Below are 26396 nucleotides of genomic sequence, written 5' to 3'. Positions count from 1 at the left end.
CTAATGGGGACTTACGCTCGTGACTAGACAAAAAACATCTTACCGAGCTCATAACTTACGATCTTTTTTATTCTTTACAAGCTTTCACAGACTTCTAAGGAGACGCGCTGTCTCGCCTTAACTTCGACGCCCCTTGAATTTTTGTCCCTTTTTTCAATTCTACTAGAACTATCCCTGGAATTTGACCTTAAAAGCGCGTCATCTGCGCGAAACATTCAAGGTTCTAGAGGGCTTAACAGATTTAAGCCAATCCCTATTACGTTTCTTGTCCCCATCACGTGTTCATAAAAAAAAAAAAAAAAAATTCCAAAGCGTCAGGGCATCGAGGGGATCCAATTTCGTATTCCAAGATTCTCACAAGCGTATCTTTGCCGATCGGTAGTCGCGAGGAAAGAAACGAGAACCAGTAGCCAAGATGGGAATGACTAAAGGCCATTCAGTCGCTGCCATTATAATTGGTACTCTGCAGTTGTTGCTTGCCATTGCTTTGATCATTACCTCCTTCGTTCTTTCGAGTTACGGCAACGGCGTTAACACATCCAGTACGCCATATTGGAACGGGTTCCCGGTGAGTATGGAAATATTCCAGTCGTTTATGAGGAAATCTGTACCTAGTGTAGTTAGAGGGTTTTAAAACGAATTTCTGATCTGGAAACGGTTTTGGATGTTTGTTAGACCGGGATATTTTCTGTAAAACCTGTAGTTTCAACATTTTTTTCCGGGTTACCAAAGTACAGATGTCTACCGGTCGTCTCCTTTGGGATTCAGTTGCTAAGTTATCACGCTAGAAATTGAAGCTCCTTCGTCAAGCTATTTTAGCGGTAGTGACCACGACAGACTCAGTGCTATCATCTCTCCGCGGTGCTAGGGTCGCACAAAGGCATACGAGATGATGTGTATTTACATTGAAAGGAGTTAGAAAAGCTACAGGTTGCGCAGTTTTCGCTAGGGCTAGACTGACGTTTGCCAATGACGTTCACCTTTCGGCTCTCCATATGTTAAGTCAAAGTGATGTGATAGTGAGAGTGATAGTGATAACAGAACAACTAGTTGCAGCAATTAATGCTGAATTGCGTGTTCTTTCACAACACTGTGTGGGGGGGACTTTACCAGACTGTTAGTAGCAGTTTACAATCAATAACGGCGAATCTAACAGATGCCACCTCTCCTCAATTCCCAGTAAACAGGTCAGACCACAGCACAGTAATCTCGCGAGTGGGTTCTTTAACGTCCCCTGCCTAACCGAATTAACTAATTGATATACGCAGGAGACGGGACCAACGGTTTATTCTTCCTTATCCGAGAAGACTAGAATGTCTATCCATTTCTTGATATTATAGAGAGGTCAAACTCAATTTGTGACACCAACTTTTGAGGGATAAAAGAAAATACAGCCTGGCTAACTTATTTAGCTTCTCATTGTGATACTGAGAAAATCAAACTTATTTAAAACCGTAAGCTGAACCTAACCTTCGCAACTGAAACATCACATTTGCTTATAAATAATTAATTTGTGTGTGGCGTTCAGTCATTTTGTCTGTGATGCTGAATCATTTAGAGGGCATTTAGTCTCCCTCGCAGCCGTTTTTAGTCTCGTCACGCAACGCTTCTCCCCACAAACGGCTGCTCACATTCGAACAACATTCCTTTCCGCTACTTCAACCAATCACTATTTGGGTTACATATGTTGAGAACTGTACGCGCCAAAGTAGTCTAACCAATCATATTGTTTGTTTCATCTTCGAGTTCAAAGTTTTGAAAATGGCGTCCTTTGAAGAAGCGTTTAATGTTGTTAGTAATACATTTCGAATTCCTAGTTTAAATGCGCAGCAAAAAACTGGAATTAGGAAAATAGTTGAGGAAAGAAAGGATGTATTTGTCAATCTTCCTACTGGTTTCGGGAAATCTCTCCTGTATGAAGCACTACCACTCATGTTTGATCTTACCTCACAAGAGCCTGGTCATATCGTCGTCGTTTTCTCACCATTGGGGAAAGCCTTATGAACGACCAAGTGTCCCATTTGAGGGAGCTAGGGCTAAAAGCTGGTAACATAAGTTCACTTGAGGGTGGTAAACGCACTCGTGTCGAAAGCGGCGAATATTCCTTAGTTTACGGATCCCCTGAAGCGTGGTTAAGGAACGAACGCTGGAGATCTATGCTGACGAACTCTGTGTATTCCATGCCAAAAAACTCTGTGCCATTGCCGTCGATGAAGCGCATGTTGTAAGGCAGTGGTAAGTGTTTCAATAAAAACGAGTCTGCAGCAAAATGTTATTTTACATGTATGTTTTAAATTAAGCAGTATAAAGGAAAGGACAATAAGAATGTAAATATTGTAAATAGAAAATGTAAATAGTTTAGTCAGTATTAGTATTACACTGTGGTCTTATTTTGGTTATCGTTATTTTATTCTGTCTGTGTTATATTACACATGATCACCTGTAAAAATGTTGTGTCTAAATACAAGACATTATCATGGCAGTATACACTTCTGAGTGCTTCAGATTACCAATAAAATTGATATTGGGTGCCATGGTGTAGCCTATTTGATTGTCACTACTACATAGATAAAAGCTAAACTTTTTAAAATTTTATACCCCTAGACCCTAAAAGGAAGTAAATGTCCCATCAACCTATTAAAACTATACTTGAAACTAACGTCATTTAAGGAACTTAGTCTGACAGGACCTGTCCCGACACAAATAAAACCTAAAAGTTCTAAGATGGTAGACCCCTAGACCCTAAAATGGAGATAAATGTCCCATCAACCTATTAAAAACCTATGCTTGAAGCTAACGTCATTTGAAGAACTCAGTCCAATAGGACCTTGAAAGTCCTGGCAATGTTAAAGGAGCTAGAGACTACAGCTTTCTGCATGTTCCTTAGCACTGAATGACATTAGTATTATTATTAAATTATTAAAATTAATAAAGTTTTCATTATATTATTATTATTATTATTAGAAATTTCATTATAGATTAATGCTGTCTATTTTCCTTTTGATGTGTTGGGGAACATCACAAGATAATTAAATGGAAGCCTTCTGTGAGTCTTCAACCTTCTGAACATGAAAAATGCAGTAGAAATTAAGGAAAGTCAAAATAAATCAAATGTTGCTGATGTGCAGTATATGGATAAGGACATGGAACTGGAATTGTATTTTAGCTGGCTTACTGATGAACTGAAACAGAGTCAGGAAAAAACAGAAAGAACTCTTATTTATTGCCAGACTATAAGATAATGTGGTTTACTTTATGCTACCATTAATGTTTTACTTTAATGTTTATTGGAAATGATTCAAAACATGTGCTTGTTGAAATGTTGCATTCCTGCACTCCTGAAACCAATAAGGATAACATTTTGTAGTCCTTTCACAGAGTGGTGGAAATCACTGTGGGGGAGGGGTTGGGGAGAACAGTACAGCTTCTTTGGCCCTCCTAAATTGTGGTAAGAAAATGAGTGATCTAATAAACTCATCATATTTTTAAATCAGATTACTGGTCAATTTCATTGTCTGATTAGTGACATAAATTGTGTGCTACTCATACTCTATCATAGCAATTGAAAGTTTTGTCATGTGAAGTCACAAAAGATGGAACATCTGTTTGAGATTAGTTACATTTCACTTGTGAAGAAAATACTGTATACATGTACATGTAATAGAGAAAAGTAATTTATGGTAATGGTCTGAAGTTTGATTAAGAATGCTATGAAAGATTCCATGGGTTATATTGACCAATTGATTCTTTGAAAATTGAATCTCTTCATTGGTGCTGCTGCCAGTATCAAATTGTATTCTTCTTGCATATTGAGCAAAAACGTTAGACTGCTATTAGTCATTATTCAGTGAGATTGCAAATCTTTCAGACTTTTGAATAGATCAGATTCGTATGAAGACATTTATATCAACTTCATTTATATCAGTAGTTGCAGCACCTGGGTACTTCTTGGGTTAAAATCTGGGCTAACAGACTTTTTCAGGGTCCTGTTTTGACATTTTTTGGCTGTAACAGTTTGTCATCATTGGCACATACTTGTCACTAGGCTCTCATATATTGTACATTTGTGTTGTTCCAGACTATTCATAGACTACTTAACACTGCAGTAGCATACTGAATAGACAGTGTGAATTCTCAAAAGCTATGGACTACAGAATTCAATTTCCCATGAGGCAACAAAAAAAATGTTTTGTTTACTGTTTATCTAGCTCTGATACCCCTGAGCATGTTTTTCTTGTGTTTGTTTATCCAGTGATAATTTTGAGGCATCTAAATCAATACACCATTAGAACCAATAGGAAATCTTTCCGGAGTATAACGTCCCTCTTGGCTGATCGTGGTAGAAATATTAGAATTGGCTGTAGCATTAGAGGTACAAGTCGTATTGATCGGATCGAATTGTAAACATTTCGAGGATTTCCCACGGCACGAAGCTTGGATTTCTCCACCGTCGCTCTCAACGCTCAATAAGCGCTTCTTTCTGGGAAGTTCTCGAACCTTGAAGATTCCCTTCAATTCATCTTTGAACTCTTCAAGATGAACAGAGGCCTTTTTTAACTTGATCAATCGTCGGTAGCAAGCTTTACAAACTGACAACTCGCTGGTCGCTGAATAGCAGCTCACATTCACATCCAGACAGGAACAAATATTCGCCGGAAAATCAAAAGAACTTTTTCCAAAAACATAAATTTTTTCTTTTGTCTCAACTGAGGTGGAACAAATAAAAGAACGATCACTTTGCAAAACCTTCTTCAGGGTTTCCTCCAGCAAGAAACTACGATGAAATGCAGAATTTGAAAACGCGGGAATAACGATAGCGATTACAGTCTCTTGTGCTCTGATTGGTCGCATAAGAAACAATGTCAGGGATCTCATTGGTGCAAAGACAACAAAGGGAAAGGAATGTTGTTCGAATGTGAGCAGCCGTTTGTGGGGAGAAGCGTTGCGTGACGAGACTAAAAACGGCTGCGAGGGAGACTAGAGGGCATTTAGAGGGAGAAATTTTTTAAGGCTAGAGGAAACTGGCAATTTTCAAACTTCTTTCAAACTATCCCTAAATAGCAAGACTTATTATCTGGACATTGTTTAGAAGACAGGAAGAGGATCGTTTCATGCAAAATAGACATGCAAATAGTCTCCATGAAACATTCCATGACCAAAAAATATTTGAAATGCGCTCAGTTATCACATGATGTATGAACTGGATTCATTTAATATTCAAATTGTAATGTAATCCCTGACACATGATTTGTAACGTATCTCACAGGGTTCGTACCCATCTTGAAAACCCTTGAAAACCCTTGAATTTCAGGAGGCTGATTTCAAGGCCTTGAAAGTACTTGAATTTCGTTTTGGGTCCTTGAAATTCCTTGATTTTTTATTGAGCAACATCGAAAAATATCTGCTTTTGTTTTGCACCATCGGTAAACCCAAAACTTAGATGTTAACAGAAACATTTTTCTTGGTTTTGAGGTAAAATTGTCATTACAAAAAGTCCTTGAAATTTCTTAGTAGGGTTCTGGAAAGTCCTTGAATCTTCAGCCTGAAAAAGTGTACGAACCCTGACCTTAATATAAATTCAAATGTACAACTGTTAAAAGCTCATTTGCAACTGAAGATGACATGAGAATGTCAAAACATGTCTTGTAAATTTAAACTCAAAGTTGTCATTTATTTTTTAAGAGTTATTGTCACTCTGCTGTCTTTATGTCCTTTTGGATTCGTTTAGTTTGAAACGTATTCAGACTACAGGTTATAATTGTGATGAAATGGTTTTCTACACACAACTGCTCTGATAGACTTTGCTCAAGCTCCCACAGCACCGCTAACAGGATTTCAATCTATTGTTTTGAATCATTATGAATGTAACTTGAGAGAAACCTGATTAGGGGATTAAGAGCCAAATGGTGTAAATTAAAGATTTGTTGTTCCTGGATGAACACATTGGAATGGCTTTTTAATTTCCACATCCAGCATTAGGGGTTGACTGGGTGGTGAAAAAGTAGAGAGTTGCAGTACCCTTTTTATCATTTAGCTTTGTCACTTGTGATTTAAAAGCCTTCTTCTCACAGACTGTGTTCAAAATGAAAACTCCAAGCTACTCATACTTGCTGCCCCTATAAGAATAAACCCCTCATGACTTTTCAAGAAGGCTAGAATTAGAGATAAAGATAAAACATGGTATAAAGGAGGTAAGACTCATCATTTAGGATGAAAGGGTGCACAGATCATAAAACTGAAAGAGTTAAAGACCCTCAATTTTTTCCAAGCTACCAGTTGATTCTGATCCCTTAAATTTCATGATACGAGGTTCTCTTCTTTCGGCAATTTTTATATTAATCCATTGAGACTGAATCAAAGCCAGGTCTCTTTTGCTAGCTTCGGAGCTAAACTTTGGAACTCCATTTTCTACGCTCTTCATCAACTCCCAAAGAGAGCATTCAAAAAACTCCTCAAGGACATGTTATTTTCGTTCCTAGAGGCTGAGGATTACTATGTTGAATTGCCCCTTCTATTTAAAAAAATTACTAATTATAAACTGGCTTTATAATTTATATTCTACATTGTAGTGTTGCTATTTTCTTATATTTAAAGATGCAGTTGTTTATACGAGTCTTAAGTGGCTGTCTTTTTCTGGAAATGTTATTAATTTATGTTTAAGCTTTATTTGTAATCTATCACCACTGCTGTACCTCTAATTCTCGCCCACCTCAACTAGCTCCTGCTATTTGTGGGCGTGAATGGTCTTCATGAACATGAAAGTGTAAATTAGATTAATAATAATTAGATTAATTAAATTAATTATTTTAATTTGTAATTTGTAATTTTCTTATTAAGCATTCTTTCTTATTAAGCTTCAATAAACTGATGATTTCCATTTTTGGCTCAAAAATTCTTGACGCTTAAGACATTGTTTACATTTAAGAAATGCAAGCAAAACAGTACTATTGTAGAAGGGTTGGGAACCACCACTATTATGTATAGACACAGCAAAGACTATCAAAAATGATATTCCAATATCTCTTACCATGTGTGTTTTTTAAAAGAATAGTGTTATGCCCATTACTTCTTTTACTTGTATACTCTTTTAAAAGTGACTTTTCATTTGATAGTTCTTAATCTGTGGAGTTTTTGGCATTGCTGGAGGTATTTCCAAGAACCATTGTTGTGTAAGTATCATTCTTTGCCATTGTTTTGTTCTTATGAAGTTTTTTTTTTGTGTTGTTTTTCTGAAAGGAAAGGAAGAAACTTAATTCTCATCTGATGATCATGAAAATTGTCTGAAAATGTGATCTTTTTTGTTTAACCCATTGACACTTATGTGTAACACGTGCCGACGAAAAGTCAAAATTTTGGAGAAACCAAGAAGGCAAACACAATGCGCAGTAAATTTTTAAAAATCAGCTTTTCCAAAAAACAAGCTCCAGTGAAAGAGGACTAATTAAAGAACTTATTTCCGGCGAAAAAAGCGATAGGTGCATATTATGTTTTAACTCAAAAATCAAGATGAAAGATAAAAATCGCTAAATATTTTCGCATGTGTGAAAATGGGCATGTGGATCATATTTCAAAAGGGAATATGCAAATTTGTCCGTGAGTGAAGAGATCTCAAGTTCCATGGAATCTATCAATAGGAAGCAAGACTAAAATGGCCAAGAAATATTTCGGGACGTCAGATTTATTCAAAACAGTTTTTGATTTGCTGTTATAAGCGAAAAACGTACGAATTTCTTACGTGTACAAAGCCCACGCGGTAAAATTCATCATGCTTAGATCGTTGTTTACTTGCCTTCATGGCCAGAAATTGCGCAGCGTTATGTTGAAAATTCTGAAAAAACTTCGATTTGAGGCAAAATCTTCTATTAAACTATACTTTTTGAACACATTGTTACTCAAACATAATATTTACCGGGCCATCGAATCGTCAAATTGTCGCCAGGCTCTGCTTGAAGTCCGAAAGTTCGGTTTTCACTTTACGTCCATAATTCGCATCGCCTTAGAGAACCGTAGTGTCGTTGACTTGAGAGCTTATTCTGTCACTTTTAAGACCTGGATATCCATTCTTTTCCAAGCAGAGTATTCTATAGCATTGTTACTTTACATTCTGAATTCCACAAGGTCTAACTCGATCGCAAATGAACGAAAAATCCGACCTGAAAATTTTGAGTGTCGGCCGCGTGGACGCCATTTTTTCAAATTTGATCATTTAGTGAAGACGCATAGAGTAATGCTCCTCTAGTACCCCCTAAAGTCGAAAAAATATCTGCGCAAACAACGGATTCTGATTGGCTTATTGATCTCTAAACTACAGAGGAAGTTTGGGGACAAAGCTCCACTTAGTATGGGAGGTAGGGGGGAAAGCGTTCTCGCGCGAGGCGATCGCGAGGTTCGGGCGGTTCAGGAGTCAATGTGTTTTAAATTTTTTTTATTCATATTTATTCAGTAAAAACTTTTTTCCATGTTCACATAGACTCAGTGATCTAAACATGAGATGGGGGGCTGTGGGAATTTGGGAAACTTATGTAAGCACAAGACACAGAACTGTCTGAGCTAAGATAGCTACATTCAACAATATTTTCTTACAAATTGTGGGTTGGCCTTCTTTGTTGCCTTAAATGGAGAAAACATTTTGTTAAATGATTATTTTAAGAGTCAAAACAATGCTATCAAATTGCTTATTAAATTGTAATTTATTTCAGATGGTTACATTTTTGGTCTTGAGCATTATTGTCACAGTCCTTTCTGGAGCAGCATCAATTGTTGTCACTGTTGCTCTGTCTATCTGGGATGTTGCAGGACTCGATGTTTCAGACTGTACCTCTATGGGAAGCTCTTGCATTTGTCCAGATGGCACCAGTTATGGAGGTATGTCTACTAACAACAACAAACATATGAAACATATGAGTGAACTGCGGTTATGAGACGTATATAAGAACGATCCTTCGCAGTAAAGCACTATTTGAGCAATAGTGGAAATCAGACCTGAAAAAAATTTCAGGCCTGTACGGGATTCGAACCACTGACCTCTGCGATACTAGTGCAGCGCTCTACCAATTGAGCTAACAAGCCAACTGGGAGCAGGCCATCAAATTAATTCGATATAATCCCATAGATGATAAATCGAACAACAACAAACATATGAAACATATGAGTGAACTGCGGTTATGAGACGTATATAAGAACGATCCTTCGCAGTAAAGCACTATTTGAGCAATAGTGGAAATCAGACCTGAAAAAAATTTCAGGCCTGTACGGGATTCGAACCACTGACCTCTGCGATACTAGTGCAGCGCTCTACCAATTGAGCTAACAAGCCAACTGGGAGCAGGCCATCAAATTAATTCGATATAAACCCGTAGATGATAAATCGAACAACAACAAACATATGAAACATATGAGTGAACTGCGGTTATGAGACGTATATAAGAACGATCCTTCGCAGTAAAGCACTATTTGAGCAATAGTGGAAATTGCTCAAATAGTGCTTTACTGCGAAGGATCGTTCTTATATACGTCTCATAACCGCAGTTCACTCATATGTTTCATATGTTTGTTGTTGTTCGATTTATCATCTACGGGTTTATATCGAATTAATTTGATGGCCTGCTCCCAGTTGGCTTGTTAGCTCAATTGGTAGAGCGCTGCACTAGTATCGCAGAGGTCAGTGGTTCGAATCCCGTACAGGCCTGAAATTTTTTTCAGGTCTGATTTCCACTATTGCTCAAATAGTGCTTTACTGCGAAGGATCGTTCTTATATACGTATGTCTACTAGTTGTTAAGTTACATTTATTATGTAATGGTCTGATTTTTTCATTTTTTTTTTTTTTGTATAGATTCTGTACCTTTTTTGGTTCCAGTAGTTCAATACAAAAGCTTGGTTTTTTTAAAATTCTGCATTTAAGCTCTTCTAAAATATGATCAGAGGTGTTAAAATATTGTCAGTATTGTAATGTTTTTAATGATAATGATAACAACAATAACTACGATAACAATAATGAGAATGATAGCGTAAACAACAACAATAACAATGACATAAACTGTTTACAATTTTTAAATGTGAATACTGCAGCTTATTGGGATGAACTATAAAATTATTCTAGTGATGGGTAGAGTTGCAAAAAAACAAAGAGCAATATAACGATATATTATTAGGGAATGCTGCCAATATTTTTCATGAAAATCTTGTATCATCAAACATGAAGGTTTTGAAAGGCTTTGTCTGGTGTTATTTCACAATAATGAGGTAGCAAATGATCAAATGTGGTCAGTCATTGTATTTTTTGTTTGAACTAAGTATGTGTTTAATTCTGAGGTACAGGCTTGCTCTTTTCTGGCTGAATTGTTGTAATTTGCACAACAAAACAAAGTGAAAATGTGCAGTTTGTGAAATGAAAAAAATTGGTTATTTACAAAATGAATTCTTTAACTCTGTAATGGCTTTCCTTACTGCAGTGAGTGACTGCTCCTACCTGCATAGCATCAGAGCTGTGATTGTTTTGATCATGATTGTCTGCTACATCTCCACTGCTTTGGCCTTTGCTGGATCAGTTTTGGGTTGTATGACAACTTGCTGTGCCCCTCCTGTAAGTATAGATACATCTAGAGATGTGTAGGATTGAAAGCTTTAAATAATAAATATTGTTGCAAAAACTGCAAACACTACAAGGGAAAATGTCCATTTTATGGGAAGTGGTAGACAAAGAAACATGGTAGATAACAAAATGCAGAGCCCTACTCTCTGGAGTACCCTGTGGATTACCTAAATGGAGTACCCCTACAAATTATGTATTGGTCAAATGAAATACTTTATAAACATGGTGAATCATATATACATTTTATCTTAATGTGTTTTGAGCTTGCTAGCCCTCAGATTGTCACAGTTTGATAAAGAAATATGCCTTTCATGTGCAATTGAACCTCAAATCTAGTTCTTTTGCTGTTGCTGCAGAACAGGCAAAATATTTTGCATTTTAAAGGCAAACAGAGACAAGTTCAAGGTGAGTGCAAGACACGAGTCTTACGCCAGGGATTGAACTCTCCCCCTCATTAATGACTTGCGCCTTGTGCTCACCTAGTGTTGTCTCCATTTGCCTGTAAAACACAAATATTATGTCTGTTCTGCTGTCTAACCAGAGTTAGTCTAGTTTTACTATTAAAATGATATATTTTTGAGGTAAGTATAGTAAAGTCTGTTTACGAGCCTAGAGGCCCATTAGGCCGGTGCTTAACTCCGGTTTCTGTAGCATGAAGCGACTAGGAGTATTTGTACTCCCCTCTGGATGGGAGGCCAGTCCATCTTAGGGTTACCCCCAGCATTAAATTGCCGATACCCATTTATACACCTGGGTGAAGAGAGGCACTGTGAGAGTAAAGTGTCTTGCCTAAGAACACAACACAATGTCCCGGCCGGGGCTAGAACCCGGACCACTCGATCCAGATTTGAGCGCACTAACTAGGAGGCCACCGCGCCTCCGCTATTTTTGAGGTAATTGATGTAAATTTATTTTTAACTTGGACAGTATAAAGTTTTTGAATGCTAACCAGTGACATGATTGAGCAACTCTTTACTTCTTCCAGGATCCCCCTATGGTGGTTATTGCACAACCAGGAATGGGTCCTACTGGCGTGGTGGTCAACCATTCATCCATGCAGGTTGTTGGAGGAGCTCCAATGGCTTATCCACAAGGCGCTTATCCCCAGGGTGCCCATCCCCAGGGTGCCTATCCCCAGGGTGCCTATCCCCAGGGTGCCTATCCCCAGGGTGCTTACCCCCAGGGTGCTTACCCCCAGGGTACTTATGCTGGACAGGCCATGTATGCAGATCAAACGGCAAAGACTCACGACAAGGCTCCCTTGGTTGTGTAAACTGTCTGCTTTGATGACCCAAGTCATTGTAGTGTCTTGCGTTAGTTTTGTTATTTAGTTTTTTGTCTAATATACTTATTGTAAGTTTCAGTGCATAGCTGATGTCTAACTCTTTGTACAGTCATCAACTAAGGAAAAACAGCTCTTTTTTCTATTTTGTCCACGAGGAAAAACTGATTCAAAATTTTTATATCAGGGATGATTCTAGTTCGTGACTGTCGTCCTCCATCCTTACAGGTGTTGGTGTTTGAATGTTTGAATCAACTTTTTTAAAAGTTTTTCATGATTCCTTAAGTTTCTTTCTGTTCATATGACTGAAAGACGTTTGGGCTTTCCTTTTTCTCAGTGGAATGTCAGGCGAAGGGCCTCGCCCCAAATCATACCAAGGCTTCCTTGTAAAATGGGACTGTTATCAGTCATGCTTATTGAACACTTATTTATCTGAATGCAGTTGAGTGCAGACGGATATTTTTCTCTCCACTGTTTTATGATTTGACAAAGTGGGTTCTTTTTTCTTAATGTTTGTGATTTGGGACTGTACAACGAGATTGCTTTTTGGTGATTTAAGATGCAGCTGAACATTTTTCTGTAGCATTTATAGATCTTGGCATTCTTTTAGACATTAGCTTGTCAAACAGGTTTCATTATGCGTTAGTCATGTTACAGGGGTTACATACATGTTTAGGAAGCTAAAGCTTCTATGACTTCTGTATATTTAAAAACATAAATCTGTTTAGGATATAGTGTTTTTTTTTTTAGGAGAGGATCCTCTTTGTTTAGAAAGTTGCTATAATTGTACTGGATAAGTTTAGATAAGAGTCGAAGAAGTTGAGATGGCCAGGAATAATGAGTGCGGTTTTAATTGTTGCCAGCATTTTTTACCACCAGACGAATGAAACAGCAACCATCGCGTTATTCTGATAACTTGTGTTTTAATCTTATCGAGAGAAAGGCTTTACGGTACGTGTGGCAGTTACTAGATTCAAGTTACAAAATGTAAAGGTTTTTAGTTCGGTTTCCCTATGTTAGGTTTTAAATTTAGCATATATTGCATGTATTTTAGTTTTTTTATAACACGTTTAAAGGAACAAAGCGAGCTTTTAGCGACACTTGATGCACTGGTGATAAAAGTTCAATAAATCGTTTGTTAACTCGTGTCAGACATTTTTTTCGTCTGCAGATACTTATGCCAGAAACTAAGATCTTCAATTCAAAGGGTAAGATTTATTTTTTACCGGTCCCAATTGCAGAAGTATCCACGCAAGACTGTTATCTTAGTTTTGTTTATTTTGCCAAGAGAACGGCAAACCGAAAAAAAAAAAAAAAAATGAAAAAGGTCAAGGGGCGAAGAAGAATGACAGAACACTTCTGATCAACTACGGGTTGCATGGACTTTCTAATTCGTTTACATTTTTACATAGGTCAGCGGACGGTCAGCGGACGGTCAGCGGACGGTCAGCGTGACACGAGTAATTTCCATGAAATTTATTTGTAGTTGAACAGCTGATCGTTGGTCTGCATTGAGTTGCTCGGTTCGTCGCTTGGTATTCCCGGCGGTACCTCAGTCTTGAGCAATGTAGGTGGGTGCCGTGACTATATCCCTCAAAATTTCTTTTTCTTCGGGTCCTTGCCTTCTGTCTTACGATTTTTCTCTCTCTTGTTTACTGTCAACCTTTGACTTTTTTTTTACGTCTCTGGAGATCAGTCGTTCAATCATGACGTCCCGATCCACTTCGGTATTGACTAAGCTCGTTTTGTACGCGCTCGCACTACTTTTAAAGGCCCATTTCCAACCGAGATGCCTTGCGAGCCCGGATCATTTTTCATATATGAAAAATACCCTATTTTCCTCGTATTTGCGGAATCGCTTTGATATCTTCTTCCATCTTACTAATTTGGGCTTTCAAAGTTCCATCTGGAATCATGTGCGATCAACAAACTATCGTAGTATCCGTATCAGTAAATAGTTTTTAATGCTTACATGTATGACGGTGAAAAACGTCATTTGAAAAAAAGTTGATGCCGCCGAAGAAGCGGTCTAGAGGAACGCCAAGTCTGCCCGGCTCAGCAAAGGTTATTCGACTTCGAGAGTCTGTGTATGATTTAAGGAGGGCAAGGAAAACAACCATGGGTGTCGGTAACACTACAGACAGTGCTTTTGCAGAAATGTTATTACATTGTTCTTACGATGGAACTAGAGACTCCGGGGAGATTTTTTCTAGGTGAGAATAATTATTTGACTGATTTTTACTTGAGATCCTGAGATATGTACGTAAGCGATCTCATTTGTACAAGTCATTATTCTATGATTGAAATGCGTAAAGTAAATCAGTTTGGCCAATATTGGTCATTTGTTTATATTTTATTTAGTGTTGGAGCCGAACAATTTCTTTCAACATTAGGTAAGCTTTACACCATATAAACCATGTAAGTGAATTAAACACTCCAACTAACTTCTACTTTCAACACACTACTTCTGGTAGACGAAACTAGTTTTGAAGTTTTCAGAGTAGTGTGTTGAAAGTAGTAGTTAGTTGGAGTGTTTTTTTCACTTACATGGTTTATATGGCGTTAAGTAATACTTTCTTGGCTTCGATCAGAATAATTTCACAACGACAGGTAAGCTTTGTACAAGTTTTATACACAGACTCGATTTATGAAATTTCAGTCTCAAATATTTAGCTGAAAATTTGTTCACTGTGTTCTTCACCAAATCTTTGTTTTTCTTTTTAATAGTGTTTGTGAATGACTATCAGAGTTCGCCATTTAACAAATTAGCGCGACTCCAAAACAAAAACAAACGACTGCAAAGGATCTCAGATGGAAATGGGCCTTTAACGTACCGGTCTGTTTATTCAATTCCAGGCCTTGATTTTCCAAATATTTGCAGGGGTTGTATTTTTTTTGTACAAACTGTGCCTCATAAGTCTGAAGAACGATCCTTTCAGCCTTGCGTTACATTGTTGAAGTTTATATGTTGGTTACTTCCATGATCATCATCAATCTATCTGTTCATTTCATGGTAACCTGACGTAAATTTAAAGCTGACGATTCATTCCGGTCATGATGAGGCCGCGGGTCACATCTCGTTGAGCTTTCGAATCTGTCTCAATAGGATCTCATCATAGAATAACGTCTACAGTTTATAACGAAAACAATTTTTCTCATTTTTAAAAATATGTTCTTTCTTTTGTTGTATATTTTAAGTTGCCCTTCCTGGTAAATATGCGGTCAAACAACCCTAACTTGTCAATCAAGACATTATCGCTCGCCCTTGGTACAGTTACACGTCACTAGTTTAAGTTTTTCTCATTTGGGGAGAGCTCGTAACTGACACGTCTGTAATTGCATCATAATTCTGAATTGATAACGTATCGTGATCCTTTCAATAAAGGGTAGACAACAGAGTAAGTGGAAAACCCTGCTTTAGAAACTAAGCTGCTCCAAATCTCAGCAAGTGGCTTACACTGGTGTCGGAATGGGGACAAACTGTAGAAAAGCTCGCGCATAGTTAACGTCACAACCTTAACGGGTAAATGTTGAAAGTTTTTCACTTCAGTTTCCGGTTTATCCTCCAGTTTATAAAGATCAATGACCTTTCTAACTATTTATCTTCATGCTACACCTACTTGTAAAACAGGTACTTTTATACTTCTTTATTTTTTAACAAAAAAGCAAGATTCCACCACGGTGTATTTGTAATTCGAACTTGCAACTGAATCATTTGGTAGTTTGATCATTTTTAGTCAATTAAAAAATCTAAAAGTAATTTTGTCAGGATGTTTTTTTGAAACCATAGATCGATAATCATTTGGCAATGATATTTCCAAAATGTCTATATTTCTTCATCAATCCACCCCGAACTGACTTCAAGTCACTCCGTCCATACTCTCGATAAGGAGCGTTTCATTGTTGTTTCAATGATTTTCAGTTCGCAATGATCTAGGCAATTTCATACTCGGTCGTTCTACCAACGCGGCTCTCCGCCAAACGATATCAGAAGCTGATTGAGCCAGGCTTCTCTACAAACTGGTTCAAGACGGAGAATCCAATGCAAAAGTACTCTGAGCAGAATATCAAAGACGTCCATGATAAAGGCTTCGAAAACTTATGGCTTCGATGCTGGGCACACTTGTGCTCTTAAAATTACACCACGTACCGCTAACTTCTCATAGTTTCTTGGCATCTTGACGCTGGGCCGATGTCAACCACTGCCTGAAATACAAATTGATTTCGATCATCTCCTGGATTCATCACCACGTAGAGGCCTGTGCCACAGAAGATGATCACAACAGTTATGTGTTCTGGTGGACAGCGGTAGCAAGGCAGTTAAAAGACAGGGACTACGGACTCAGTTTTAATGTTTTACCGAACTGGAAATCTATGAATGTGGGAGCAACTATAACGAGAGCCTTCGCAGAAGAAATGACAAATACAGGTGGACGGTGGATGTTGTGACAGAAATCAGAGGAGCATGTGGCAATAATGCCCAGAGAATACTGATTTTGGGATCTCCTGCAAAAACTGCCAAGAATTAAAAACAAAACAAAATCAATCAATTTACTTTAATGATCCCTGGCCGAGTAACACATTTATGCCTCAGGGCAGAACAAAGGTCCCCAAAGGCCAAAGCATGTGTTAGAAAAGCGATTTATGAGGCAACCAATTTCATGAGCGACACAGGTCTACTAACATATTTTGGTGCATGAATGCCACAAAATAATAATGATGGAGATTTAGGTGAGAAAGAAGTCACTTCGTTTCTTTTTTATTGAGCAGCGTACTGTCAACATACCATGGTCTTTGAACGTCTAAGAGTGATACTAAAGAAACGACACGGCTGACGGAAAGACAAATAATGAACGATGGAGCTCTAAATTTTTCCAGACGGTTGAACAACATTCGTGAGGTAATGCCATGAACTTTTAAAGCTTCCACATTTATCATTAATCGCACCTATTGTTCGGGCTTAAGCAGATAAAAACCCACCCCATTACCCGATTTTCTTCCGTTTTATTCGACGAAGATGCCCTAGTGCCTTAGTATTCATTTACCGTGACCTCTTTTTTGTGGCGAGATGATTATATAAAGGAAAGATGGAATTAAAATCCCAACTTTCTCCTCAAAATGAAAAATTTAGATCAACTTTCAAGAATGTACGTGTTGAAAAAGGAACTCAGAAATTCGCCTTCCACAATGAAAGGTCATCGGGTGAAAGGTCATCGGGTGAAAGGTCATCGGGTGAAAGGTGAATGGGTGAGTGAGGGCGAGGGCAGGAGTTCAACTTATTTTACGTTCATTAATTGTCAGAATTTCAACCCCATTCTAGTTTTTTCGTTTGGGATTGAACCAGTAAAACGGAAAAAAATCTCGGTTCCCCATCGCTTACTGTTAAGAAAAATACTTGACTTGAAAATGAAGTTTGACTGCAGTACGATGGGAGGAATAGTTTTTGTTTTCTTTCTATAACCTCTCTGTTCCCCCTAACAATAGGGAAAGACATTCTAAGCCATACGGCATAAAAAGAATCTTAGAATGAAGAATACTTTTATTAAAGTTTCCATGAGTTAAGCCCCAAATCTGACATCCACGCATTTTCAACCTCTGACGGCTAGACAGGTTGTTAAAGGGACATGTCTTCCAAGAAATATAATCAAATAAAATTCTTCCCCTTGTATTTAAAGAATACAACAATAAAAGAGAAGAAAAATTAGGGGGAAATAGCTTTGCCGATCAGCCGTTTATTCCGATGAGATCTCTTAATTCCTTCATCGGAGATAAAAGAATAAACTTCGACTTTCAATGAATATTGAATAAAAAAGTTCTTTCCCGAGTCATCGTGTATGTCAAGAAAGAATTAGGAGAAATGCCATAATTTCAGCTCGGTCAACGAATTAAGGGAGATGTTATTCACTAACTTTGGCACGAGAGTTGGAAGAAGACAAAATATAAATCCCAAAAAGATTGGATTAAGAGACCTGTCTATTCCGCAGGCGGCGTAAGACTAAGTTCTAACATCTTGGCGGTCGGATAGTTCAGAAGCTTGGCTAATTCAATGTTTGTGAATATATGAAAATCATATGTGTGAACTGCGGTTAAAGAAATGGATATTAGAGCGATCTTCGCAGTAATGAACACTACTTAAGCAGTAGAGAAAACAAGGCCTGAAAAAAATATAGGCCTCTACGGGACTGAACCCATGACCTCTGCAAGACCGGTGTAGTTGTTTTATACCCCGGTTTCGTTATGAGTATATCTTGGTTAAAATTAACTGAAGGTGAGAAAGCAATGGTATTTGAACATTAAAACTTAAAAGTCTGTCTTATCTTATTCACGGCTAACACTTTAGCAACATCTTTCCCACAGCGAAGAATTCAAGCTAAGTTAACAGCGCAGAATTCGAAATATGTCATCGTCTTTTCTCAGGAGCTTTAATTTTATCAAGATTCGTTTTGTTTTTCATTATCCTTAGGCGCCTAATGCCGAGCCGAGTGAGATGGTATTCATCATCATGATGGTAAAGTCGACATCATCGCCACAAGGAGGAATAATTGCGATTTGTGTCGAAAGTCAGAGAATTTTGATGCAATTTATTCTAACGTCCCACCGCGAAACCACTCATTGCTTCACTCTGATGATAGGTTTTAATCACGTTAACGAAACGCCGGTAACTGTCGCCGAAAGGTTTTTTTTTTTTTGAGAAATTTGGCTCCCTCACCAAAGGCCCTTTGGTGAGGGAGAAGTGATATTGATATTGTTGTCGGACAACAATATCACTTTATTATTTTTGCAAACTAATTGAAAACTGGTTGTTAAGGACACGCTTGTTATGGTCACACTTATCCTATGGCATACCTGTGACAACCAGCACCATATCCTTCCAAACAGAAGTAAATGAAAATATGGTGGATAGATACGGTTGTTCTAGTTTCAATAGGTTGGAATGTCGGCTATCCGACAGGTGTGTACCGCCCGCTGTTTTTCTTAGCTTTTCCAGACGTCTTTTCATGAAAATTGCAGAGTTCGAATTCTTATTTCGAGGAAATTCTTCGAAACCATCAATTTCTAGCTTGTCTTTTGAGAAAAGATCTACAGATTAAAAGTAAAAGATAAATTTATCGCAAATATTTCAGCTCAGCAGTTTAGTCTGCGTGTACCAGTGAGATCACCAAGTGGGCCACTTCTTACTTGACAATGGAACAGATTTTTTTACCATACTTCAGTCATAAATAATGATGAAAACTGGGAAAAAGAGTTTGGGTACAGGCTCGTCTTCTCCAAGTTGTCAAGAAAGCGAACGATATACCTTTGATCTCGGTTGTCCACAAGGAGACACATTTGAAATCAAGACAAATGACTATGTGATAATTAGTGGAGCAATAGGAGAAACGCTCAACTCAACGGAAGAAGAACTAATTAATTTAGCGCGGTGACAAGTACCAAATATCTCAAGGGGACATCATTCATTTTGTGGAATCTACACCTGCGAACTAGTCACGGAGATAATTCCACCCTGTCTTAACACTGATTCAGTGATGAGTCATTTAAAAGACAAAGTATAAAGAGCACCAAATTCTTCTTTATTACTTAACATTCTTAGCTCACGCCTGGTCGTGGAGCCTGAAAAAAGAGGCATAGGGTAAGTTTAACACAACCCTCGTGGTCCCGTTTCCCTTTGAGATATAGAAAATTTAGGAAAAATTATCAAACATTGCGGAGAAAAAACAAAAAAGAACACCTAAGTTAGCCAAGTAGTCCTGTAAATCCTGTAAGGTAAGTTTAACAACTGATATGATCATGATCCTATTTCTTTTTGAGACAACGATTTAGGTTTGAGTTATCAAACATCAAACATCAAAGACCAGGGCCAGCCAAGTAAGGTAAGTTTGTTCTTCGTCGTGATTCTGTTTTCTTCGAGAGAGAAGATTCAGTGTACGTAGAGTTATAAAACATTATGTCCAAAAGAAAAAAACAACACCAAAGTTAGCAAAGGAATCTTATAAAATTTTAAACTGTCATCAATTGACTTAGGGCATCATACCCATAGAGGCCAGGTCTTTCAAATTCCTGGGTTAGTGACCTTTTGCTCAAATGTGAACTATTTTCAAACAGTTTTGTTTCCGTCCACATTTTACCTGCAACCGCCTTCCAAATGAACTTCTGAGAGCCTTTACTTTTCTTTGACGAGCTTAATATATCTTAAAAAGTATTCTATAACGTGAAGAGCCTGTTCTTTCCTGTTCAAAGCAGTGGTGGATCCAGAGGGGAAGGGTCCGGGGGATCTGCACCCCCCCCCCCTATCAGACCAGACGCTTACAATTTTGAGACTGAAATTCTTACATCCGCAGGATTGCATATCACTTTTTAACTGGCTGATTTTTTAATTAATGAATTCAAGTAAACGGTAACCGGCCAAGGAATTATAACGTGCAACCGCGACTGGTGGGAGGGGGTGTGGGGAGTGTGGGGGAGAAGTAATTTGCCTCAAAAGAGTCCAACAGTCCTTTCTGAACCAAAGTTTGGACCCCCCAATCAAAAATTCCTGGATCCGCCCCTGCAAAGTAATATTACTTAATCTGCGTAAGTTTTAAGTTTTGATATTTTCGTTTTGTTTTATCACTGCCTTTTCGGCTTTTTGTTTTTTTTTTTTATATGTGGGTGTTTTGAGGATTTTTAAAGCGGTAAGTTTAATTTAGGCAAGGAGCCTGCCTCCGTTGTTTCTTAATTCTTGCATAATTTCTTAATTCAGGGTTAGTTTCCACTGTATACGTATTGCGTTTTGCAATACATTTTTTTCGATAAAAAGTATGGTCTGAAATTTTTCCATATTAAATGTACAAAGTTTGAATATTCCTTAGAGATCTGTTTCATTTTGACGACTACGATCTCAAAGCTTTCTAAGCATTCCTTTCATGGTCTTTCTTCCTTTTTCTTCTCCGGCAGCTTCGATCGATTTTCTTTCAAGAAATAAGAATATTTTGCTCTTCAGAAAATTTGATAAATGTTGTTGATACAAACGATGCAAGTATGAAAATCATCTAACCTTCGTTTATCTGACAATATGATTGAAATAATTAAGAACTACCATTATTCCTTTCCGTTGGGATTTCGGTGCCTATTTTGAAGAAAATCATCTTGTGAGGTGGCTTGACAATTTTTTGTTAGTCACCTCTCTGAGTTCGGCGTAAGAGATCCCCCTCGATCATACTCAGTATTGGCGAGGCTTTCCAATCTTAAGTCACCTTGGGGTTCAATCTGTTCTTTGAGCTCATGAATCATGAGCTACCCTACACCACTTCTTTGGGAACTCTTAGGCAGCTGTTGCCCGTTTGAGCATCATGCAATCATTAATTATCACTGCCAAAACTGACTCGTATTTTCTTTATTTATTACCTACATATTCCTGATATGGTTCAATTAATGGTGATCATTCGATTGGACTTATTATTACCCATCAACAGGCCCAAACAGAGAAGATGTTCGGCACCCTGATTCTGCTTCAAATACCCCCCCTGTTCCTGACGGTCTTCATAACCTGCGTTCGAGGTGAGTCTTTTGTCACTTTAAAGTAGTACCCCTGCGGGTTAAGCAAGCTAGCAAAGCGCTATACCCAAGAAAATTTGGTATGAAAATATTAAAATATGGTATCATAAATCATATAGCCAAGATCGCCGAACACAGTAAAATACTTCTACTCAAAATATGGGAACTACACTTGCAACTATCCAATAATTTTCATTCGTCAATTTTATCAAGTTTGGTAATGTAAATTGGGTACCTATAGAGTTTCTAAAGCTGACTTTTGACCTGACGCACAACGTTTGGAGACGGATCTTCATTTGCCATTGGTGTTCATCAAGGGCATCAAAGTTTTGCCTTATGATCAAAATAATCCGGTTTAAATCCGCTTAACAGATCCTAGAACCCGACAGAAAGTCTTCGATAAAAATAGGGTTGCGCTGGCATTTGTCTCTAATTGTCTCAAACCCAAGAGAAGTAGTTAATATCAAGGCTTTGGCGAATCGATTGAGTTTCACGTTTTCATGCAAATGTGATATGATGAGTCAAACGAATATATACTTCACTCGCGATATTAAAATGATATTTAATTGCCGTCAAGGACGTATATATAGAGAAGAAAATTTCTACGAACGGACTGCTGGCTTAGATCCCTAACTATTAGGAGTATGTTCTGAATAAAAAAGGTGAAAGAACGTCATTCAATGTAAATCTGCACGTACTCTTCTTTTTTCAGCCCAAGCTCCACCTGATTGCCCTTATGATACGACATTTGACTTTGAGAGTGAGGCACAGTTGGGATGCTTTCAGACTATTGCCTCGCCAGCGGCTGGAACGATAACCCGTTCTAACCAGAAAAAGACTGTCAAATATGGATCATCATCTCTGAAATGGGAAACCACTGGTGCATCAAAGTTGCAGTTGAAATCGCCAACGTTTACCATTCCTAACAGTTGTCTGGGAGATGGTGGCGTCAAAGTCTGGATCTACAAGGAATCGATGTCAGAAAAAACACTGCAAGTGGAATTCAAATATTCTTCGACCACTGTTGGAAGTTTTATCGCAAATGACTTTGAAGGATGGCGTGGGATTTGGGTCGAATTTAAAGAATGCAGGGCAGCGGACAATAGCTTAGATAGCCCAACTGTTATCGATGAGGTCAACTTTATTGGAAACGGAGCTCAAACCGTTTTTATAGACAAGCTCGAGTTTAAGTGTAATATTAGAAAGCAATCACGGGACAAAGTTGTTCCCCCAATTGAGCCATTTGGTTTGGATTGGTACGACAAAAGCGACTTTTGGCAACAGACTTATCGGTGGAGTCAGCAGGAAATCCCCGCGTCACCAAGTACTATTGACGTAGAAAAAAGAAACCATTTGGATCATATCAAAAACCGCCTAAAGAACTGGTATTCGGATGAGACTGTAACGTCACCTAACTACCCCAGTGGAAGCGCTCTGGAAGAACGATGGAAGACCCTAAAGAAAAGTTTCAATAGAGCACATGATAAATACGATGATTTAACCTTTGATCCGGAAACTAAAGAGATTGTAGGACCTCCTTTGTTTTGCAGAAATTGTGAACCCAATGATAAATTTGGAGATATCATGATTAAAATTCTCCTACCACTAACACTAGAATACCATCTAAGCTCGCGTACAAACGAAATAACAGCAGTTGCCACAGAACAGCGGTCAAATTTAAACAATGAAAGTAAGAGAGAAAAAGCGATAAAGACCATTGCAGGAAAAAACAACAATATGAAGGCATTTTTTGAATCGTATTTGCCTGACTCTTCAACACTGACTGTGGATCAAATTAAGGCTGCAATAGAAACCCTTAACCTTCATCGGCTAAGTAGGATAAACAACCTTCTTGATTTCGCAAGGGATCAAGGATTTACAAATGGCAGTGGTTTGGGATCCCTGGACCATGAAATGAACCTGGATGGTGCTGGGTTCATGCACTCTCTGTTTCTCCTCAGTGACTCGCTGAGTAATCCTCTCAACCAAAGCAGATTACGGGATTTGATAGCGTCAGCAAAATGGTACAACGACTTTGGAGAGATCTATCAAACGCCATCTTTTGAATTCAAAGGAACGACTGCTGACCGTATGATTACGCTAATGCTGTATAGACTTATTATTGTACTTGTGATGCCGACTAATACTGATGATGAAATCAAAGCTAAAATCCGTGACATGGATGCCTTGATTCGGTGGCAGAATAACGCGTTGTCTATCAATAAAGGTCTTGGAGGACTAATAAAACCAGACTACTTGGTGTATCACCATAAATCGTTCTACGGATCAGCCTACGGTCCACCAGCCCTTCATAACGCAGCTCTAGTTCAATATCTTCAGGGAGGAACTAAGTATGCCTTATCTTCGACAAGCGTGAACCATATCCAAAGAGGACTAGAAGCACTACGACTCATGGCAGTCAAGTACTCCACTCCACCCAGTGTAAGCGGACGTTACCCAGAATACTCGAACAAGGTTCTCGTGAAGAATCTTCCTGCCTATGCATACATCAGTGTATCTTATCCGTCTACTTTACCGACCTCAGTGCCAACAGGTATAAGTGTAAGCAGTTTGAATAATCCAGAATGGTTCCTGCGGTTATACAATGACTCAACTGTCAACAGTTATCTAGAGGATGGAGCGCCAAACAAAAAAAAGTACTATTTCAACAGCCTGGGATCTTTGCAGATAATGGAAGCAGTAAGTACATAAATTAATTCGAGATAGTTTGAACTGGTTTATGTTAACATTGCATGATTTACTTACGGTAAATCATCTTAGGTTTTATCTATAGTACAAAATTGTAATGACGATGACCTTCTTAGCTTTGCAAAAGATGATGCTATCAGCACCTTCCGTGCTCTACATACATCATTTCCCCAACTGAAATGTAGCGTAACAAAAAAGTTGAACTTCCATGAAGCATTTGTCACTCAAATTGGAACATGCTCAAACTGTTATGTTTGTGTGCTTTTACGTTAATAGGTTAAATCATCGGCTGTATCACAGGGCAAATCGCAAGAGCTGTACCTTGAAGGTCATTGGTCCAAGAACTTCGCCGCTCTTTCTATACATCGACGTAAGACTTGGGCAGTGACTGTAAAAGGTTTCAATAACTTTGTCTGGGACTATGAAACTTCAGCGGACGAAAATGTGCTCGGGTTATTTGCCAGTCATGGTGCCGTCCTTATCGCAAATAATGAAACATCCCTTCAGTGTCATGATATTGAAAACGGATGGGATTGGTCTAAAATTCCTGGTACTACTACTATCGCCTTAGGGAATTCGAACATAGATGACTTAAATATTGGTAGAACCGGAAGATTTTACAATAAACGCAAATTTGCAGGAGGACTCACTTTTAAGGGGACAATGACCTCGAAGAGCGGACTGTTTGGCATGAACTTTGAGCAACCGGAATACGATGTATCAGGATGGCGTGGGAGCATTAGGTTTAGATTCCAAAAGTCAGTTTTCATGTTTGAAAACCTTTTAGTTGGCTTGGGAAGTAACATTGTACTTCAAAATAATAACGGGAAAATTGCTCAAACAACATTATTTCAAGACAAACTGTCATCTTCGTCTTTTATCAAAGTTGATGGAACAGAAAAGGTTACATCGACTGATTACAGCCACAACCCGTCGTCATCCTCAAGCACTACCCTTACAGACGCAAAAGGAAACCTGTATTACATACCCATGAACAGTAGTCCCATGTTAAAGGTCACCATCGCAACGCAGACATCCAAAAAAGAGGATGGAGAAACGAGCACATCTGGAAGATATGGTACGGCGTGGTTTGAACATAGCTCGGCAAACCCTAGCTACGAGTACGCTGTCTTGATACCGACTGCATCGTATCATGCTCAGCTGAGTGACTTGAAAACCGCCCAGGACACTGAGAATAACGAGGTCTACAAAGTCTTGAGGAAGAATGCTGGTGCACACGTTGTTCAATTTCTCAAATCACCCAGGTCTTGGTCAACCCTCAGTCATCCTGTTACAGGTTACGTCATGTTTAGCGATGAGAGTGCTTTGCCAGATGATGGGCCAATAACGGCAGTGACCTCTGGAGATTGTCTTCTAATGGCAGAAGAAACAACGCAATTCATCCATCTCGCGATAACCTATCCCGACTTAGCCTTGAGTGGTGCAGGTTCTCTAACAAATTCAAAAGACGTGGGAGAAAGTTTGCTGTACACCTCTGCAAGTACAGAAAAGAGTATATCAGTAACTCTTAGGAATCAGGTACAGACGACTATTGCCGAAACACAAGTCCATGGAACACCTGAAAATTACACACCTCATGTGGAAATTAGTGGCCAAACCATCCGTTTTACAAATCTGAAAAATGGGTTCACTGTCGAAGTGAAATTGACGAGGATAACATCATAAGATTTATTGGGAAATGTCGCAGCCTTACAATGGTCCGCCCAGGGCCCCGCGGTCAAGCTCAATCATACCTGGCACTAGGTTTTCAGGAACTAAAGGAGTAGCTAAAAATAGATAAATATTCGTTATTTGTGTGATCAATTGAAATCACCAGATTAAACAACGAAGAATAAACATCACAGTGAATGTTTGTATTTCTCCTGTTACTAAAAGGACTCATGGAAATGTCCCTCAAAGAGGGAGAGACAGAGAGAGACAATGGCCTCGATTTTTCATCCCTCCACTATAGTTCATTTAAAAACCTTAAGGGCTTGCAGCCAATTCGATTTATTCTTTAAGTGACCGATCTTGAAATGTTTTGTCAGCGTAAGTTACCCTAACAGACACCTTCAGCTATCACTGCTTTCCTAATTAATAATTGACGAATTTCAGTTCCATTGTATTTCCTTTTCTGAGATACGCAAGATCGAACACTCCTTTCCCTCTAATAAGGCAGTTTGGCTCGAAAAAGTTCTGTTATAAAGGATGCCCTGTCTTGCATACTTTCCACTCTGACAGAAGTTCTTCTTTATCAAAAAAAAACAGTCGTCATTCC

The 26396-nt window shown here is 38.5% G+C and overlaps 2 protein-coding genes and 1 pseudogene across 2 annotated transcripts; all 3 read left to right on the top strand.

Annotated features, from left to right (window-relative positions):
* The first annotated feature begins 302 nt into the window (after positions 1-302).
* LOC111324280 (uncharacterized) lies at positions 303-13021 on the top strand. The gene is made up of 5 exons (XM_088739587.1): positions 303-568; positions 7113-7169; positions 8700-8865; positions 10454-10584; positions 11579-13021. Exons 1-5 carry the CDS (start codon positions 416-418, stop codon positions 11864-11866), a joined length of 795 nt encoding a protein of 264 aa, XP_088595713.1. The 5' UTR covers positions 303-415; the 3' UTR covers positions 11867-13021.
* Positions 13022-16057: 3036 nt separating this feature from the next.
* Positions 16058-16641, top strand: LOC111324286 (uncharacterized; annotated as a pseudogene).
* A 2515-nt stretch (positions 16642-19156) lies between these two features.
* On the top strand, positions 19157-25975 carry LOC111347117 (uncharacterized). Its single transcript, XM_088739543.1, has 4 exons — positions 19157-20547; positions 21328-21412; positions 22122-24109; positions 24395-25975. The coding sequence occupies exons 2-4, from the start codon at positions 21343-21345 to the stop codon at positions 25802-25804; spliced, it is 3468 nt and encodes a 1155-aa protein (XP_088595669.1). The 5' UTR covers positions 19157-20547; positions 21328-21342; the 3' UTR covers positions 25805-25975.
* Positions 25976-26396: the final 421 nt, after the last annotated feature.

Source organism: Stylophora pistillata, chromosome 1, assembly GCF_964205215.1.
Source record: "Stylophora pistillata chromosome 1, jaStyPist1.2, whole genome shotgun sequence".
NCBI classification, from domain to species: Eukaryota; Metazoa; Cnidaria; class Anthozoa; order Scleractinia; family Pocilloporidae; genus Stylophora; species Stylophora pistillata.
This window is presented reverse-complemented; position numbering and strand designations above follow the sequence as displayed.